Below are 18,519 nucleotides of genomic sequence, written 5' to 3'. Positions count from 1 at the left end.
GGGGCAATGCCTGTGTTGTTCTAGAGACTTTCTTGGGATTTCCACAGTAAATTGAGGGGGAGTGGGCCAGAACCATTCTTGAGGATGTTTCTCTGCCCCTGCTTCCTCAATGGTCCCTTCCTGCCTGCTTTTCAGAGTTTTAGACCTTTTAGCTCTGCAAATCTCCTGCTAATAAGGATGGATCCATAGGAGGTCTCAGAGCTTGGAAACATCACTAACCACCACCGAGAGGGAAATGAAGGACTTCAAGATACACCACCAGGAGAGCCACCTGTGGGGTAAGATCTGCTTGGGTTGGGGGCTCAACTGTTTTGTGAGGGGTGGGGGGTGGGGGTGATCCTGCTGAGTTGTATGAGAGGTTCTGGTGGAGAGTTCTGGAGGGTAGGTGCTGGAAACGGAGCCCAGCTCTGGTAAAAAATGCTGCCAGTAAAGAACTGGAAGTCACAAAGTACAGACTTATTGTCTGTCACCTTTGGTTATTTTCATCACTCCCTTGACTGTCCACACTGATTTTCCTTTTAAAGAAAGAATAGCATAGGACTGGGAATGTAGCTTAGTGGTTGAGTGCATGCCTGGCATACAAGAAGCTCTGGGTTCGATTCCTCAGTACCACATAAACAGAAAGAGCCAAAAGTAGTGAGGTGGCTCAAGTGGTAGAGTGCTAACCTTGAATAAAAGCAGCTCAAGGACAGTGCCCAGGCCCTGAGTTCAAGCCACAGGACTGGCAAAATAAATAAATAAATAAAAATTAACAAATAAAGAAATAAAGAAAAAGAAAAGAATAGCATAGGCCCCTGGGCCTGTCATGGTAGCTCAAGCCTGTAAACCTAGATACTGAGATCTGAGGATCAGGGTTCCAAAGTCTGGGCAGCAAAGTCTGTGAGCCTCTTATCTCAAATGAACTACCCAGAAGAAAGCCAGAAGTAGCACTGTGGTTCAAGTGGTAGAGCTCTAACTTTGAGTGAAATGACAGCACACCACAGGTCCAAAGTTCAAGCCCTAGGACTGGAAAAAAGAAAAAAAAAGAATAACGTAGCAGTGCAACAACTGTCAGAAGAATTTCTTCCTTCTCCAAAAGGAGAGAGGGAAGGAAAGAGGAATGGAAGAAGGGAGGGAAGGAGGAAGGAGGGAGAGAGGTAAGATTTCATAGGGAGGTGAATCTCTACAGAGCCTAGGAAAATCAGTTTGGGGGCCTGTCCACTGCTCAGCTCTGTGATCAAAGATACGTTATTTGATATCTAGATTTTTTTCATGAGACTTCACAGAACTGTTCAGGCTGTGCCTGGCACACAGTGAGTGCCACCGAAACAGCCTGCTCACCAAGTGCTTTCCCCCAACTTGTGTGTGTGGTAGCTCTTGGAGCTTGAGATCAGGTTCTGGTCACCGTTGCTGAGCTCTTTTACTCAACCAGTTGACTCTACCAGTTGAAGCACAGTGTCTTCTAGGTTTTTGTTAGTTAATCAGATAAGAGTCTCACAAACTTTTTTGCCCAGACTGGCTTTGAACTTTGATCATTAGATCTCAGTCTCCTGAGTAGCTAGGATTACAGGCATGAGTTACCGCACCCTGCTCAACTCATTTATTGATTGATTGATTGAGTGTTGGTCTGGGGCTTGAATTCTAGGCCTGGGCCATGTTCCTGAGCTCTTCAGCTCAAGGCTACCTCCCTACCCCTTAAGCCACAATGCCATTTCCGGTTTTCTAGTGGTTAATTGACTTCTGTGCCTGGCTGGCACTGAATAATCCTCAGATCTCAGCCTTCTAAGTACATAGGATTACAGGCGTGCGCCATAGGGCCTGGCAACTCCTACGATTTTTTTTTTTTTTGCCAGTCCTGGGCTTGGGCTCAGGGCATGAGCACTGTCTTTGGGTTTTTTCAAGGCTAGAGTTCTACCACTTGAACCACAGTAACACTTCTGGCTTTTTTGTATGTATGTGGTACCGAGGAATCGAACCCCGGTCTTCATGCATCCTAGGCAAGCACTTTACCAGTAGGCCAAACTTCTAGCCCTACTCCTACTATTTTGAAAAGGACTAAAGAGACACCATCAAATTCAGAGAAATAAATACTAGAAGCAGTGTCCAGGGTTGTGGCTTCAAAATGTGGTTCCTGGACCACCAGCATCAGAATAATCTAGGGACTTCCTAGGAATAAGGCTTCTCTCTCTCTCTCTCTCTCTCTCTCTCTCTCTCTCTCTCTCTCTCTCTCTCTCTCTCTCTCTGTCTCCCTCTTTCTCTCTGGCTCTCTCTGTCTGGCTCTCTCTCTGTCTCTCTGGCTCTCTCTCTCTGGCTCTCTTATATTTATTTAAATGTTGGGCCTCTGATCTGCAAGGCAAGCACTCTGCCACTCAAGCCCAGCCCAAAGCCCAGATTCTTATTTTTACAAGTTTTCCAGGTGATTCTGTTGCATAGTAAAGTTTAAGACTCATTAGCTTAGTAGACATATGCATCAAAGTCCAAGGAAAGAATAACATTTCTGTTTTATGCAACAGAATCATGTTTGTAGAGATGGAAAGGAAGGTGTGTGTGTGTGCGTGTGTGTGTGTGTGTGTGTGTGTGTGTGTGTGTGTGTGTGTGTATTTATTTCTTTATTTTCTGGCTTTGGAGCCTAAACTCTGGGCTCAGCTAGGTCCTATCCCTAAGTTTCTTTTTTCTTTCTTTTTTTTTTTTTCCCCTTGCTTAAAGCAAATGCTCTACCATTTGACTCACGGTGCCACTTCTGGCTTTTCTGAGTACCTTCTTTGGAGGTAACAGTCTTATTGAGTTTCCTGCCTTGGCTGGCTTTGAACTGTGATCCTCAAATCAGCCTCCATAGTAGCTAGGATTACTGGTGAGCCACCAGTGCCTAGCTGAAGTTTTTTTGTTTTTTTTGTTTGTGTTGGTCATAGGACTAGAATTCTGGGCCTGGGCATTGTCCCTGAGCTCTTCAGCTCAAAGCCTACTACCCTACCCCTTGAGCCACAGCACTACTTTTGGTCTTCTGGTGATTAATTGGAGTAGGGGTATCAATATGCAAGAAGTAATGCACCTACTACCTGATGAATGTAATTATAACCCCTCTATGCATTATCCTGACCAAAAAAAAAAAAAAGCATCTCATGGACTTTTTAGTGCCCAGGCTGGCTTTGAACTGTGATCCTCAGAGCTCAATCTCCTGAGTAGCTAGGATTACAGGAGTGAGCCACTGTGCCTGGCTTGAAGGTTTATATTTAGGACATGAACAATTTCCTCTGCCATGTGGACATTTGCACGTAATGTTTTTAGCAAGGATTCTCACCTCTCACTGAAGGCAGCATTGGCTCACTGCTTAAAATTAACCATGAACGGTCATGAGTTTGGCTTAGTGGTAGAGTGCTTGCCTAGCATGCACGAAGACCCAGGTTCAATTCCTCGGTACCACATACATAGAAAAAAAGCCGGAAGTGGTGCTGAGGCTCAAGTGGTAGAGCTCTAGCCTTGAGAAAGTCCAAGAACAGTGCTCAGGCCCTGAGCTCAAGCCCAGGACTGGCAAAAAAAAAAAAAAAAAATTAACCACGAAGATCACTACTTAATTTGGGATTGAAAATAAAATAACAATCCTGGGGCTGGGAGTTTGGCCTAGTGGTAGAGTGTTTGCCTAGCATGCACAAAGACCCAGGTTTGATTCCTCAGTACCACATACATAGAAAAAGGCCAGAAGTGGTGCTCAGGCTCAAGTGGTAGAGCTCTAGCCTTGAGAAAGTCCAAGGACAGTGCTCAGACCCTGAGCTCAAGCCAAAGACTGGCAAAAAACAATACAAAACAACCCCCCCCCCCAAATCCCACCACCACCACCAACAAAAACCCCAAAACAAAAAAACAATCCTGACAATTACCCTTAAGACTTCTGCTGGGTAAGAGTTGATCCTTAAATCATTGAAACAAGTTCCTTATCATTCCCTCCTTTTTCCCCCACTTTCAAAGACTTGAAATCCTTTCTAAACATTAGCATTTATCATCAGGACAGCAATGCCATCTTTAACTTTCAGCAGTGATATTTCATTGCATTAGAGACTGTCTGACTAACATTCATGGAACTCAGCTGGAGCCTGCTTTGCTGTCATGAGACAGGAAATCTGCTCAGCTCAGTTGTGGCTTGGTTTTGGCCATGTTCTGTGCTGCCTGAAATCTCCATTGCACTTGGCAAAGACTTTGGGGCCTTGTCAGTGCTCACATTCTGCACATGTGATTTACAATATGGAAGAGCCGAAGACTGCAGTACATTTCTCTGGCTAGTGTCACTCAACTCTGAAAATGGAGGGGACAGAAACCTTATGTTAGGAGAAAATTTGCTTAAAAGCTTGACCAAACCCAGGGATCAGACGATCATAATATATTATTGTCTGATACCCAGAAACAACAAAATCTTTTAAAAAATCAGTGTAAAATTTACTATTTTTGGCTAGGGTATAGTCAAAAGTAGAAACAGAAAAAGATCATAAATCTGTGATTTATGGCCTCTCTCATGCTATAGAGTTCTGTCCAGAGGGGACAGGATGGGTCAAAGTGTCATTTCACAGATAGGTAAGCAGTGTTGACCATGAGAGTATAGGTATTTATTTGTGTAGTGTCCAAGGAAAAAATAATATCCACTAAAGGGATCTTTATGTGAATTATGTATTTAGAGTACTAGTCCTGGGGCTTGAATTCTGGGCCTGAGTGTTGAGTGAGAGCTTGCTCATGGCTAGTACTCAACCACTTGAGCCAAAGCTCCACTTCCAGCTTTTTTTTTTTTTTTTTGGTCAGTTGTGGGGCTTGAACTCTGGGCTGGGCGTTGTCCCTGAGCTCTTCAGCTCAAGGCTACCTACTGCCCTACCCTTGAGCCACGCCACTGCACCACTTCTACTTCCGTCTTCTAGTGGTTAACTGGAGATAAGTCTCTAAGATTTTAGAGCTGGACTGGCTTTGAACCATGATCCTCAGATCTCAGCCTCCTGAGTAGCTAGGATTATAGCTGTGAGCCATTGGTGCCTAGACACAAAGATTTTTTTTTTCTCTTGATTGTGGAACTTTAACTCTGGGCCTTAGTGTTGTCCCTGAGCTCTTCAGCTCAAGGCTAGCATCCTACCCCTTGAGCCACAGTGCCACTGTGATTAATTGGAGATAAGAGTCTCACAGATTTTTTAGTGCCCAAGCTGGTTTTGAACAATCCTCAGATCTCAGCTTCCTGAGTAGCTAGGATTACAGCTGTGAGCCACCTCTTGGCTACTTCTAGCTTTTTTGGTAGTTAACTGGAGATGAGTCTCACAGGCTTTCCTGCCTAGGCTGGCTTTGAATTATGATCTTTCAGATCTTAGGCTCCGGAGTGGATAAATTTACACGTTTGAGCCACTAGTATCTGGCTTGTGTGAATTCTTTTCTCTTTTTTGTTAGTGTATATAATTGCAAAGGGGGCTTCACTGTGATATTTTCATACATGCACATAATGTACTTCGATCAAATTTACTCCATTACTCTTTCTTAAATGTGAGTAATTTCTTTATGCATAGAGGAGCTGTTTCTAACTTCAGTGGACAGATGAGGACTCTAGGTCTAGGCATAGAGAAGTTAGAGAGGAAGTCTTAACTCCACAGCCTATGCTCTCATTCAGTAGCTGTGGGTCAGAACTGCTAGTTTGTATAGAACACTGCATGTAAGGTACAAAAAACCCCACAAAGGCCCACACTGCTTGAATGACTTGGCCACTGTGAGTCTAGCTCCCACGTGCTTCCTCTGCTGGACACCTTTGTACAACAAAAATTAGCATATTCTCCTTGCATCCACCTTTGAGAATATAAGTCTCTCATGTTCCTACTCCTTGCCAGAAGCTGTAATGATAAAGAACAGCTTTGTTCTTCATTTTTCAACACATGAAGGTACCCCAAGAAAACTTAGAGTAGAGATCAGGGCTGGAACTATAAACTAGGTTAAAAAGAACCACCACCATCATCAAAAGCATAGTCAATTTTGGAGGAAGCCACCATTGAGCTGCTCTTGTAATAGCATTTCTCCAGGCCATGAACTTTAGTTCTCTTACCTGCATGACCAACCCCATCTCCATGAAAACAGGTATAGAAGAGGTGTTGGTGGGGCTCACTGTGACATGAAAGTCTCCCCTCTTGTCAAACCTACCTTGTAGGTTTAGAAAGAAATCTTTCTAAAACCCAAGGACACTAAGCATGGTATTCTCTTTTGCTTATGACACCCCAAACAGAGGCAGATATTGGCATTTTTACTGTGTTCTGGCTTCTAGCTCCCAACACAAGGGAAAACAGAATGGTTATTTCCCATTAGCATCTTCTAACAGCATAAAGATCACCAAGCAATTATAATGAAATACCCAACCCAAACCAGCTGTCTCTACCTTGGCTGAGGGTTCCTGTTGATTCTTCATGAGAGTCCATTTCATCTCCACTTCCCTATTGAGTTAACATACCATAAAGAATTTATCAGACTAAATTAGGCAAACACCCATGACCCATGCCCTAACTTTGTTAGTTGCTGCTGCTGTTGCTTCCTCCTCCTCTTCTTCCTTTCTCTTCCTGTCTCCTTCTACCCCCCCCTCCCCTTTGTGCTAAGGACCAAATAAGGGCCTCAAACTTCCTAGACAGCACTAGTTATAGTTTGGATAGAAGTTGAATCTCTCTAAGCTGGGTGCTTGTGCCTCATGCTTGTAATCTTAGCTATTCAGGGGTTAAAGTTTGAAGCCAGTGCAGACAGACAAATCCATGAGACTCTTTTTTTTTTTTTTTTTTTTTTTTTTTGCCAGTCTTGGGCTTGAGCTCAGGGCCTGAGCACTGTCCTTGGACTTTCTCAAGGCTAAAGCTCTACCACTTGAACCTCAGCACCACTTCCGGCTTTTTTTTTCTATGTATGTGGTACCTAGGATTCGAACCCGGGTCTTCATGCATGCTAGGCAAGCACTTTAACCACTAGGCCAAACTCCCAGTCCCTCCATGAGACTCTTATCTCCAAGTAACTAGTATAAAGCTAGAGGTGGAGGAGTGGCTCAAATAGTATAATGACAGCTTTGAGAAAAAACTCCCAAAACAACAAGGAGAATATGATATCCTCAATGCCCTGTACTGGTGCACACACACGCGCACACACACAGGAGGAAGAGAAGGAGGAGGAGGAAGAGGAGGAGGAGGAGGAAGAGGAGGAGGAGGAATATCTCTCGGAAAGGCTCATGTGTTGATAGGTTGGCCCCTAGATTGCCAGATGTTTTGAAATGCTTTGGAAACTTTAGGAGGTAGGACCTAGCTGTAGAAAGTAGGTCATAGTGAGTACATCTTTGGGGTATCTTATCTCTGGCCCCTTCTCGTCTCTTTCTGCTCCCTGTTGCCCATGAGATGAGAATTTCTGCCACATGCTCCATGAATATGCCTGGGGCCAACTCTCTGATATGATGAACCTAAATTAGGTTCTTTCAGGTATTTGGGTCACAACTATGCCACAGTCACTAGTACAGCCACTGAGGTATGCTTTCTCTTTGTTAACTTGGTTTAGGAAGTTGCTACCTATATAAACTGCCTTAAAGAAGTGGGCAGGCTAGCAGTCACCCTAAGTACTGTTAGGGGCTTAGCTGTACTTATCATGATGAGGCCTTTTCCTTCTGTGTAGTGCTGATTGTGTCATTTGTGCAGGGATTTACTGAGGGAAGCTGAGATGAATGTCATCTGCCCAAGCTGAATGGGGAAGGGAGCAAAACACCTCTACAGTCTTGGCAAACATTCCTGTGACCGGAGCAGAGGCAAAAGCAAGAAATGTGGGAAGAAGTCAGATCCTAGTAGACAAGCTATGGATTTTGTCCTTTATCTAAGTACAGATGGAAGACATTGAGGATTTAAAGCAGGGAAAGAAAAGGGTCAGCTTGGCCTTTTGTAGCAAAATAAGGATTATCCCAGATTGGGTTTCTTATCTCATTTGATACTGTCTTCCTTCTTTCCCGAGTCACAGGAGCTAGTTACAATCTCATCACCTAGAAATCTCCCTTACAGTTACTACTTCTCAACCCAGGAAGAAGAGTTAAAAAAAAATAAAAAGAAAAAAAAAAGACTTCTAAGACTTAACCTCAAGCAAGAAAATCAGACTCTGTGAGAGGTGGGCTTTTTTTTTTTTTGTCATGGGACTTGAACTCTGGGCCTGCACATTGGCTCTGAGCTCTTCAGCTCAAGGCTACCATCCTACCCCTTGAGCCACAGTCCACTTCTAGTTTTCTGGTAGTAAACTGGAAATAAAGAGTCTCACAGACTTTGGTGCTCAGGCTGGATTTGGACTGTGATCCTCAGATCTCAGCCTCTTGAATAGCTAGGATTACAGGTGTGAGCCACTGCATCTGGCTGAGCTGGTATTTTTTATTTTTTTTTTAAGATTCTTAAGGTGATTCTAACATGCCAGTGTGTTTGCTAACATTTGACCTCTTGTGGTTGGAAGGGTGGCTTCAAAATAGCAAAGAAATGTGGCTGGTGAGGTTGAAGACCCAAGAACAGCTCCATGTCCCTGACCTTTGCCCCTAAGAGGTATGGCTCTAACCACACCTTCACACCTTCATTTCAGATGAGGGAGCTTTAGAAGTCTTTCCTGCTTGATTCCCACCCTTTAGAGACAATTTCCCACTTTACCATCAAGTCCCAAAGTGCTTTGGGAAGAGACAATCATCTGCTAATTCAGCAGGTTATTTTTCTTTCTCCCTGAGTTTCCTCCCTGGCTGTGGCTGTTACCCTAGATGATCCCCACTTGTTAGCTTAGTGCTTCTAGATGAGATCATAGAGCAAAGGCAGACAAATCACTTTCCTTCTTTTGGGTATCTCATTTTGGAGCCAATGTAGATGTGGCCAAGCTCACTAAAAGAAAATTCATATCTGAATAAAGCGAAACAATAACAACCCTGCCTCTAGCATAGTAAATTACTATGTTAGATGACTCCAGGAAAGACTTTAAAAAATCTTATTTATAAAGCCTTTTAATCTAATAGGAAATTGGATGAGAAGAGAGAAACAATTTTCCCCCTCTAGAAGAATTTCAAAGCCCCAAAGGATTGATCTTCATTCTCAACAACATACATTTCTTCCCATTTCATGGATGGGGTGAATGGAGGCAAATAGTCTAGGATTTGGAAAGAATTCTTAAGTGAATACTTGTTTTAAAAAAAAATCCCTTGCCGGGTGCGGTGGCTCACATCTGTCATCCTAGCTACTCAGGAGGCTAAGATCTGAGGATCATGGTTCAAAGCCAGCCTGAGCCCTAAAAAGTCAGTGAAACTCTTGTCTCCAATTAATCACCAGAAAACTGGAAGTGATGCTATGGTTCAAGGGGTATGGTGGTAGCCTTGAGCTGAAGAGCTCAGGGACAGCACCCAGGCCCAGAGTTCAAGTCACATGACTGACCAAAAAAATAAAAATTCCCTTAATTTTAAATTCTATCGATTTATATATACTGCTTAGAAGTGTCAAAAGAGCTATAATTTTTGTTTTATTTCATATAAACATACATATAAAGTAAAAGACCTCATGTCATTCATTTGTTGCAACAGACAAGGTAGCTTAAATGCCCTGTTAACTGGAGACTAATGAAAGAAATTATAGCAATTTATTTATACAGTGGAACATAATACAACTATTTAGAAGATTAAGAGGCTGGGGGCAATGGCTAAAACTTATCATCTTGCTACTTGGGAGACAAAGGGGTCGTGGTTGAATTGCCAGCCCAGACATAAGAGTTTGAGAGACTTCATCTCAACTAAAGGCTACATGCAGTGGCATACACCAAATATCCCAGCTATGGGGGAAACACACTGGATGGGTGCATTTCTTTCAGTTCTGGTGACCAAGGGAAGCTTAAGTAGGAAGATTGCAGCTCATCCTGGGCTGGGCATAAGTAAGATCCCACCACAGAAATAACTAGGGAAAGCTGGGATGGTGATTCACACCTATCTTCCTAGCTACTCAGGAAGTTGAGATCTGAAGGATTGTGGTTTGAAGCCCAGTAGAAAAGTCCATGAGACTCCAATTCAAAAACAGCAAAAAAGCCAAATTGAAGGCATGCTTTAAGCATAGAGCACCAGCCAAGCAAGCAATCTAAGTGCAAGGCACTGAGTTCCATTAAAAAAAAAAAAGCCACAGTTCCATTAAAAAAAAAGAATGATGGGTTGGGAATGTGGCCTAGTGCTCGCCTAGCATGCACAAAGCCCTGGGTTTGATTCCCTGGAACCACATACACAGAAGTGCTCAAGTGTCAGAGTGCTTGTCTTGAGCAAAAAGTGTCCAGGCCCTGAGTTCAAGCCCCAGGACTGGCTAAAAAAAAGAGGGGGGCTAGGAGTTTGGCCTAGTGGTAGAGTGCTTGCCTAGCATGCATGAAGACCCAGGTTAGATTCCTTGGTACCACATACATAGAAAAAAAGCCAGAAGTGGTGCTGTGGCTCCAGTGGTAGAGCTCTAGCCTTGAGAAAGCCCAAAGACAGTGCTCAGGCCCTGAGTTCAAGGCCCAGGTCTGGCAAAAAAAATATCTAAAGCAAAAAAGGGCTGGAGATGTGGCTTAAGTGGTAGAGCACCTGTCTAAATGGAATAAATATTGATAATGACTATGATATCACTATCCTGGGAAGTACCAGCCTTAGGACTCAAAGTCTTAGGGAAAGAACTAAAGTGGTGCTAATTTCTAAACCCTTCCATCTCACGGATGGAAGTTTCTTCTACCTTTTCCTGTCTTTCAGAGTCCCTTCTTTCAAGGGATGGTGCAGTTGAAGGTGATGTGATGGAAGCTTTCCTTCCATGCCAACTCTGTTTTTGTTCCTGGTCAGTTGCATGGATTCTATGGTCATTTGTTTTTAGTTCAGTCAGCTCTGAGAAGGGCAAAGAATGGGTGGGAAAAGGCTGAGGGCTGGAATGGATGGGTTAATTCCTAGAGCATTTGGTGATTCCTTTCCATGGCTGGGGGCCACGTTGGAAGCTGGGGTGGGAGGAAATAAAAACATAGACAAATGTAGCTTCACTAGACTGCTCAGTGCCTTACCCAGAAACCAATTCATTTTGGGAGATCAGCTCTTGACGAACAGAAAACAAAGCCAAATGCCTCGAAGAGAATCTATAACTGATTTCTAAATAGTAATTCAACATTCAGCCTTCTCCACAGCAGGCATATCAACTTTTATCAAGTTATACTTGTAAACCAGTAGCACTGTTAGTTACCATGTAGATAAAATGAATTACATTTGCCTGTTTTATGAGGTGATTCAAAGTTAGTTTTCTCTATTCCCTGTCCCCCAACACTCTAACTAGACAGCCAACTGATTCGTCCCCGATAGCTTGCTGAGATTACTGTCCTAATTTGTTCTTTCTTCATCTTGCTACCAACTGCCTTATTTTCTATCCCTTCTGATAAAGTAGAAGCACCCAGGGACTTCTGAAGCTGTTTTAGCACCATGCAGAAGTGTGTTAACTGGAATTCCTGTGTATGTGTCTATAAAACTCTTCGCCTTCTCAGTGTGAGTTCACCTTCAGGAACGGCATCATGTCGATGTGCAGCTTGCACGTGTAAACTTCTGTTTCGTTTGAACTTATCAGCCCTTTATTTATACAACTTTGAGGCTCTCCCTTCTTCTGAGCCTCTGCCTCCAAGGACTGGCTGGCTCCCTGTGAGAGAACAGAAAGCCCAGCTTTCACAAGAATGATACACATTGCAACAAGAGCCAGTCCAAATCCCCTAGTATTATAAAAAGCAATTTCTTTTCATCGTTCTAACACTAGTAACAACACATCTATTTTTATTACCACCAAAGACACAGGGGACCCATAGGTGTGGAGAACGACAGAAGACTGGTTGAAGAATGGCTCAGAGAAGGGGGCCTTCCCAGGCTTGTAATTATTTCATTTAATCCTAACAACCCTGTGAGATGAGGGAACTGAGGGGCTCTGGGAGGCTAAACAACTTACCACAAGTCATTCAGCTGCCAGATGAAGGAGCTAAAAAACCTGCCCATAGTGCCTTTTTTTTTTTTTTTTTTTTTTGTCAGTCCTGGGGTCTGGGCTCAGGGCCTGAGCACTATCCCTGTGCTTCTTTTGCTTAAGGCTAGTGTTTTACCACTTGAGCCACAGCACCACTTCTGGCTTTTTCTTTATGTGTTACTAGGGAATCAAAGCCAGGGCTTCAAGCATGCTAGGCAAGCACTCTTAACACTAAGCCACAACATTCCCAGTCCTTTTAAAATGAGATCTTTGTATTTCTATAGTCTCTACCAATCAAACCTGGCTTACAGAAAATATGGTTATAGGAAGATTCCAATTCATTTCCTAGCTGAAAATGTATTTGGTATGTTAGAAAAATCAATCTGAACTAGGCACAGTGGCTCATGCATATAATCCCAGCTATATGGGAGGTAGAGATCTGGAGTATGGAGGTTGAAGGAAGCTTTGATGGCAAGCACCTTTGCTCCCAGCTATGTGGGAGGCTGGAGGTAGCCTGTAGACTTTACTCCCGGTTAGCCCTAGGCAAAAGAAGTGCCAGACTCTATTTGCAAAACTAAACAAAACAAAAAGAAAAAAACCCAATAACAATAAAAATAAACTAAAAAGAAAAGGGCTAGAAACGTGGAAATTTGGCTCAAGTGGTAGAGTACTTGCCTAGCAAGCATAGGGCCCTTGTTCAAACCTTAGTATTGCCCTCTCCAGTCCTCTGGTTATCCCCAAAAAAGGAAAAAAAACAAAACAGTGACATAAACAAATGTGTTAGAGAAGGAAGGAGAATGGACCAAGAGGAGTCTTTGGGAGCCAGTTCTCTGCACTCACCACCATGCAGAGTTTGAGCTTAAATTTGCCTGCTAGGCCATGCCGCACTCTGCAACTGGGTGATATTTATAAGATGGACCACATCATTCTTCTGCTTAAAACTTTCAAAGACCACTGCTAATGGCTTAGGTTTATGTGGCCCTTCTTGCCTGCTTCCATCTCTCCAGTCTTAGTCACTTAATAAACATTTTTGAGGTATTAAAAAAATGTGCCCCTAGTACTTGGGATTGAACTCAGGACCTCATGCTTATTAAACAGGCACTTTACTACCTGAACCAGGCCCTAAGCCCTTTCATTTTTCATTTGTTTCACATAGGGTCTTCCACTGTGGCTGGCCTTGGATGCAGATCTTCTTCTACTTCCCAAGTAGATGGGACTATAGGTGTGTGCTGCTATACCAGCTTTAGGTGAAGAGTGCCTCATAAAGGCAGAAGTCTCCATTACGGAGAGTCTACCTTCCTGAAGCTAAGAGAGAACAAAGAAGGAAATGGAGTTTAAATCATTGGAAGGTGATTCATGGCAGGTGAGTCAGTCTTTCCCCTACTGCACCATGGTGAAGCTCTAGGAGGAAGGAGCCATAGCTGTCTTGTTCCCAAGTCACAGCTGCTCAGGGTTCAAATACACAGCTGGTATATATGTAAGGGACACAAAAGTGAGGGACAGCAGAGGCAGCAATTCCAGCTCTCACTGGAACTGGGGAAGGGACAGTGAACACATCTTCATTGTGCATGGACCTCCAGAGGCCTGGCCTCTGCAAGGCACTGGTCCCTCATTCCCAGAGGGAAGAGTTATTTGTTATTTTTGCAGACCTGTCTTTCTGGAGTCACATACATTAGTGTGCAATGAGATCACCCTGGGTGGGGACTTGATCATGTCCATATTTTCTAAGAGACTAATGCTCAGATGTCTGTGTCTCTGGGCAGTCATAAAGTCTCCCTCCCATAGCATTTCTATTACTTGTAAGCATTCATGAGAAATTAACAGTTGGTGGGTCACCACAAGCAGCTATCATTCCAATGAACATCCACACCCTTTTCCTTTATTTGGAAATGTGGTTAGAGATAAGGACTTATTTTTATGACTACATATCCAGTTTTTTGTCATCTCAGCCATATATCTGATTAGTTTCCCAGGCAGAGCCATCCCCTCCTCTTTTCTAGATCAAATGGAAGCCTTTGGTCCAAGGTCAAATCAGACTGAGCATTTTGTTCTTCCTAGCCTGTTACAGTCTGGCATGAAACATGGATGGAGTAACAAATCAGATACTATGGATTTTGTTATCAATAATTCCTCATTATCGCTAAGGAAGACTTTATATTAGGCTAGAGGACAAAAAACACAGCCAAGACCAGTTCCAATGGCTGGAATAATTTTAACTCCTTAAGTGGGACTCAGACTGAAATGGAGAGTTGAGGGGTTTTGAGAAAAGTTGACCTGTGAATCTTTTTTTTTTTTTTTCAGTCCTGGAGCTTGAACTCAGGGCCTGAGCACTGTTCTTGGGCTTTCTCAAGGCTAGAACTCTACCACTTGAGCCACAGCACAACTTTTGGCTTTTTTCTATGTATGTAGATTCGAGGAATCGAACGTGGGTCTTCTTGCATGCTAGGCAAGCACTCTACCACTAGGCGAATGCCCTAGCCCTGGTGAATCCTTTTCTATAACAATTCTCTTGACCGTTTGGCTCATCTCCTTAATATTTAGGGCCATCAATTCTACTTAGATGTGTTCAGTGAAGTCTCTATAGAAATTGGAATGTGGAGTTGTGATTTGAATTTTCAAGAGTTCCAGCAAATATAATGATAGGGAGAAGGACTTTGGAAGATGGGAGGAAAGAAAAGATTAAACACAGAAAGAGGATTCTGAGAGTTATCGATAAGAGGAGAAGACAGAAAGTTGAAACCAGGAAAGCAAGTCATGTGTTTGGCTGGTTTTTACTTAGACATGGAACTGGTATTTATCAAGTATCTTACCATGTGCCAGACAAACAAGCACATAACTAAACAGGATGATTTTATTTTATTTTATTGCCAGTCTTGGGGCTTGAACTCAGGTCCTGAGCACTGTCCGTGGGCTTTCTCAAGGCTAGAGCTCTACCACTTGAGCCACAGCACCACTTCAAGCCTTTTCTATGTATGTGGTACCAAGAAATTGAACCCAGGACTTTGTACATGCTAGGCAAGCTCTCTTCCTCTAGGCCAGTCTCTTGGCCCTAAGCAGGATGATTTTAGATAGTGACTCATCTATGAGATGATGCAGTCGTGCCAGTGGGTGGGAAGTGGTGATAGGAGTGGCAGGAACAAATTACTTGCTGGTCAGGTAGTTAGGGAGAGGAGAAAGGAGGTGATTGCCTTGATCACCAATTGATCATTCCTGATTAAGGTGATGGGGAATGAATGACTTGCTCGGGTGGTCAGGGAATATCTGAGGAAGTGGCATTGAAGTCAAGACTAGATGACCGGAAGGAGCCAGTCAGCCGAGGACTGGTGGTTCATGCTTAATAAATCCTAGCTAGTCAGGAGGCTGAGATGTGAGGATGGAGGTTTGAGGTCAGCCCTAGCAGACAAATCTGAAAAACTCTTATCTCCAGTTAATTAGCAAAAATTTGGAAGTAGAACTGTGGTTCAAGTGGCAGAGCACCAGCCTTGGGCCAGTGGCCCTGAGTGTGGAAACCTTATGGAGAGGAGGGGAGAATGTGCAGGTCCCAATGTATCTATCTGTCTTTAGCAGTCTGCATTATTATGATCTGAGTGTTTGTAGGGTAAACTCAAGTAGGAATTCTCTGAAAAGAAAACTAGTCCTATCTTGCTCTGCTCTAAAATTCTGGGCTGCATCCTTGGTGCTGTGCAACCCCTTCTGTTGTGAGGGTACAGTACTCAAAACCGAAACTTGAGTCTCTTGACCAAGTTGAGCGCACAGTCAGCAGATAACCAGGGGTCAAGATCTTAAAGTTTAGGAAGAAGAAAAAATAAGGCTAACTGGAAGGGGAGAAAATGGGAAACAGAGGAAGAAATCAGAAATACCTAAAGCTATTTTGTTTCGTTGGTTTTGTTTTTATAAACATGTTGGTGGGGGTGATTCAATAGCTAATGGAAAAGGTGACAAGTTTAACAGAAAATCTAAAGTCATCTCTTGCCTTGCATAACAAATTAGTGTGAATTAAAAATGTTTTTTAAACAGGCCATCCTTTCATCCATACTGTATGCATATACAGTATTTATATTTTTAATGTTCATTTTGAAATACCTGGAAGCCTTTCCATTTATTTAAAAAAAATAATAAAGATTAATGAGTTAATTTGGTAAAGCTGATTTGAATTGCACAGGAGGCATTTCATAAGTGCTTGGCATTTAAATAGCTATCTGACATTTAAAAGGAGATGACTGTTAATGAATTCAAGAGCTAATCTTACACTCCAATGGAGGGAGCAGCTCTGGAAAACCCAGGCTGTAAACATAATGCCATTCAATTGAGATATGGGCTGTATGCAAATATCCCTGGGATGCACACAGCAAAACTATCATTACAATAAGCAAATAATTGATCTTTTTCTTTCTTTGTCTTGGATTGTAGTATCTGAGCTGCAGACCCATGTGTGTGTGGGGGGGAATCTTTTCCCCTGTAATTTTTTTCCTCCTCTTTTCATTTTGCACATTTGAAGGGTCACTACAAAGCTCCCCAAGTCATCTTGACATGGCTAGCTTTAAGGAGATGAGATTTGGAACCCTAGCAGCTACCTTGTCATCCATGGTTCCCAGACTCCCCCAGACAAGGATCTGTCCTGTAGGCGTCCCTTGGGGCCTCCTCCTGAGGTCTCCTACTCCTCTCTAATTGGGGTTCCCCACCTTTGTAGCTGCCGCTTAATGGCTCCAAGGAGAGATCTTGTCCCTCATTAAGGAGGCTGTGGCAGGCTGGCAGTCTAACTGCCTCCCATGAAGTAACTCACAACTTCTTTTTCCTGGAGAGCCACTGCACACTGCCAAAAGTCTGGGAGCCTGTGGGCAAGTGGAGCTGAGGGAAGAGGGGGGTGGAAGCTGGGGAACACCCCGTCACCATCTCAGTGCTGCTGGGAGCCCTGCACGGAAACTTCCGCAAGGGTCTTCATGTCACATCAAACAAGACATTTGTTCCCTCCTGTGAGGGAACCAAAGGAAAAGAGTTGCTTCTTATTCTGACCACCAGGCACCCCTCCACACCTTGACTGAGTGAGACTCAGTCTCTCCCCTTCTTCTGTGGGCTCCCCCAGTTCTGTAGTGGGGGGAAACTGGAGAGATTTAATTATTGAGATTGGGGGAGAAGTAGAGCTGGGATTGGAGCTTCTCACCCCCCAAACCATCCCAGACTGAATCCTGGAAACGACCATCCCCGCCTAGCGTTAAGAACCTGACTACTTTCCCTGTTTGGCCTTCTTGGGGTGGATTATTTGTTCTCCAGGCAGCGTATGGACTCTAAAACTGCAGCAGAATTGAGGACACAGGTGAAAGGTAGATGTGTGAAACATAAATAGCTTCTCTGCACAGGGTGCCTGAAGAGGCCCTGAGTCAACCAACCTCAGACTCATCTGCAGCCCACAGCAGGGCTTCCTGCCCCCTGCTATGCCAGCCAGCCCCCAGGACACTTTTCCAAAGACTGGCTGTGTCTCTGTCCCCCTGGCCTGGGAGAGGAAGAGCTCTCCAGGGTAGAGTAGTGCCATAGGGAACCTCCATCTCATCAACCTCCCTGTATTGCCTCTTTCCAAGTCCTCAAGCCACAGTCTGCTTCTTTCCACCATGAATGTGTCCAGCAGCCCCTGTGTTGGTCATGGCTCACTCCCCTTCCTCCCCCCAGCTCCCCTCCCCCACCACCTGTCTTTTTTTTTTTTTTGGTCTGTTATGAGGCTTGAACTCAGAACCTAGGTACTTTCCCTGAGCAGTTTTGCTTAAGGCTAGCATTCCACCCTTGAGCCACAACTCATATTCTCTGTGTGTGTGTGTGTGTGTGTGTGTGTGTGTGCGTGCGTGCGCGCACGCGCGTGCATACACGTGTGGTTAACTGAAGATAAGAGTCTTATAGTCTCATAGACCTACTTACCTGGAGGGCTAGGCGTTTGGCCTAGTGGTAGAGTGCTTGCCTAGCATGCACAAAAGACCCTGGTTCGATTCCTTGGCACCACATACAAAGAAAAAAGCTGGAAGGGGTTCTGTGGCTCAAGGGTAGAGCTACACCCTTGAGAAAAGTCCAAGGACAGTGCTCAGGCCCTGAGTTCAAGCCCCACAACTGGCAAAACAAACAAACAAAAACCTTACAGACCTTGCTTTGAATCTATATCTTCAGATCTCATTCTCCTGAGTAGCTAGGATTACAGCTGTGCGCTACGAGAGCCCAGTTCTGGCTCATTTTCTTGATGTTCTAAGGGTAATTTGGTACCAGCAAAATATCTGAATGGATTATTTCAGGAAAGCTTCAACAGTGGCATGATGGAAATATGGTTGGTTTTTAGCTAGAGAAGAGATTTCTTGTTCTCCTATCAGGCATTTCTCTACTATTATCTTTTTTTCTTTGCCAGTCCTGTGGCTTGAACTCAGGGCCTGGGCGCTGTCCCTAAGCTATCCAGCTCAAAGCTAGCACTCTACCACTTGAGCCACAGAGCCCGGGCTGGCTTTGAACCGCGATCCTCAGATCTCACCCTGCTGAGTAGCTAGGATTACAGGTATGAGCCATCGAACCCGGTAGATAAATTTAATTCTATTTTTTTTCTATT

General features: G+C 43.8%; 1 protein-coding gene across 1 annotated transcript in view; it reads right to left on the bottom strand.

Annotated features, from left to right (window-relative positions):
- Positions 1-18,519, bottom strand: part of Kiaa2012 (KIAA2012 ortholog) — a 104,051-nt gene that overhangs the window by 21,843 nt on the left and 63,689 nt on the right. The window contains exons 13-14 of the mRNA XM_090354609.1: positions 11,493-11,630; positions 6,362-6,416 (exon numbers count right to left, since the gene is read on the bottom strand). Of these exons, the coding sequence (XP_090210735.1) occupies positions 6,362-6,416; positions 11,493-11,630 (193 nt within the window). The remainder of the gene's footprint in view (positions 1-6,361; positions 6,417-11,492; positions 11,631-18,519) is intronic.

The sequence above is a fragment of the Megascapheus bottae genome, chromosome 21, assembly GCF_031878675.1.
Source record: "Megascapheus bottae isolate mThoBot1 chromosome 21, mThoBot2.hap1, whole genome shotgun sequence".
NCBI lineage: Eukaryota > Metazoa > Chordata > Mammalia > Rodentia > Geomyidae > Megascapheus > Megascapheus bottae.
Note: the sequence above shows the minus strand (reverse complement) of the source record. Positions and strands in the feature narration are given on the sequence as shown.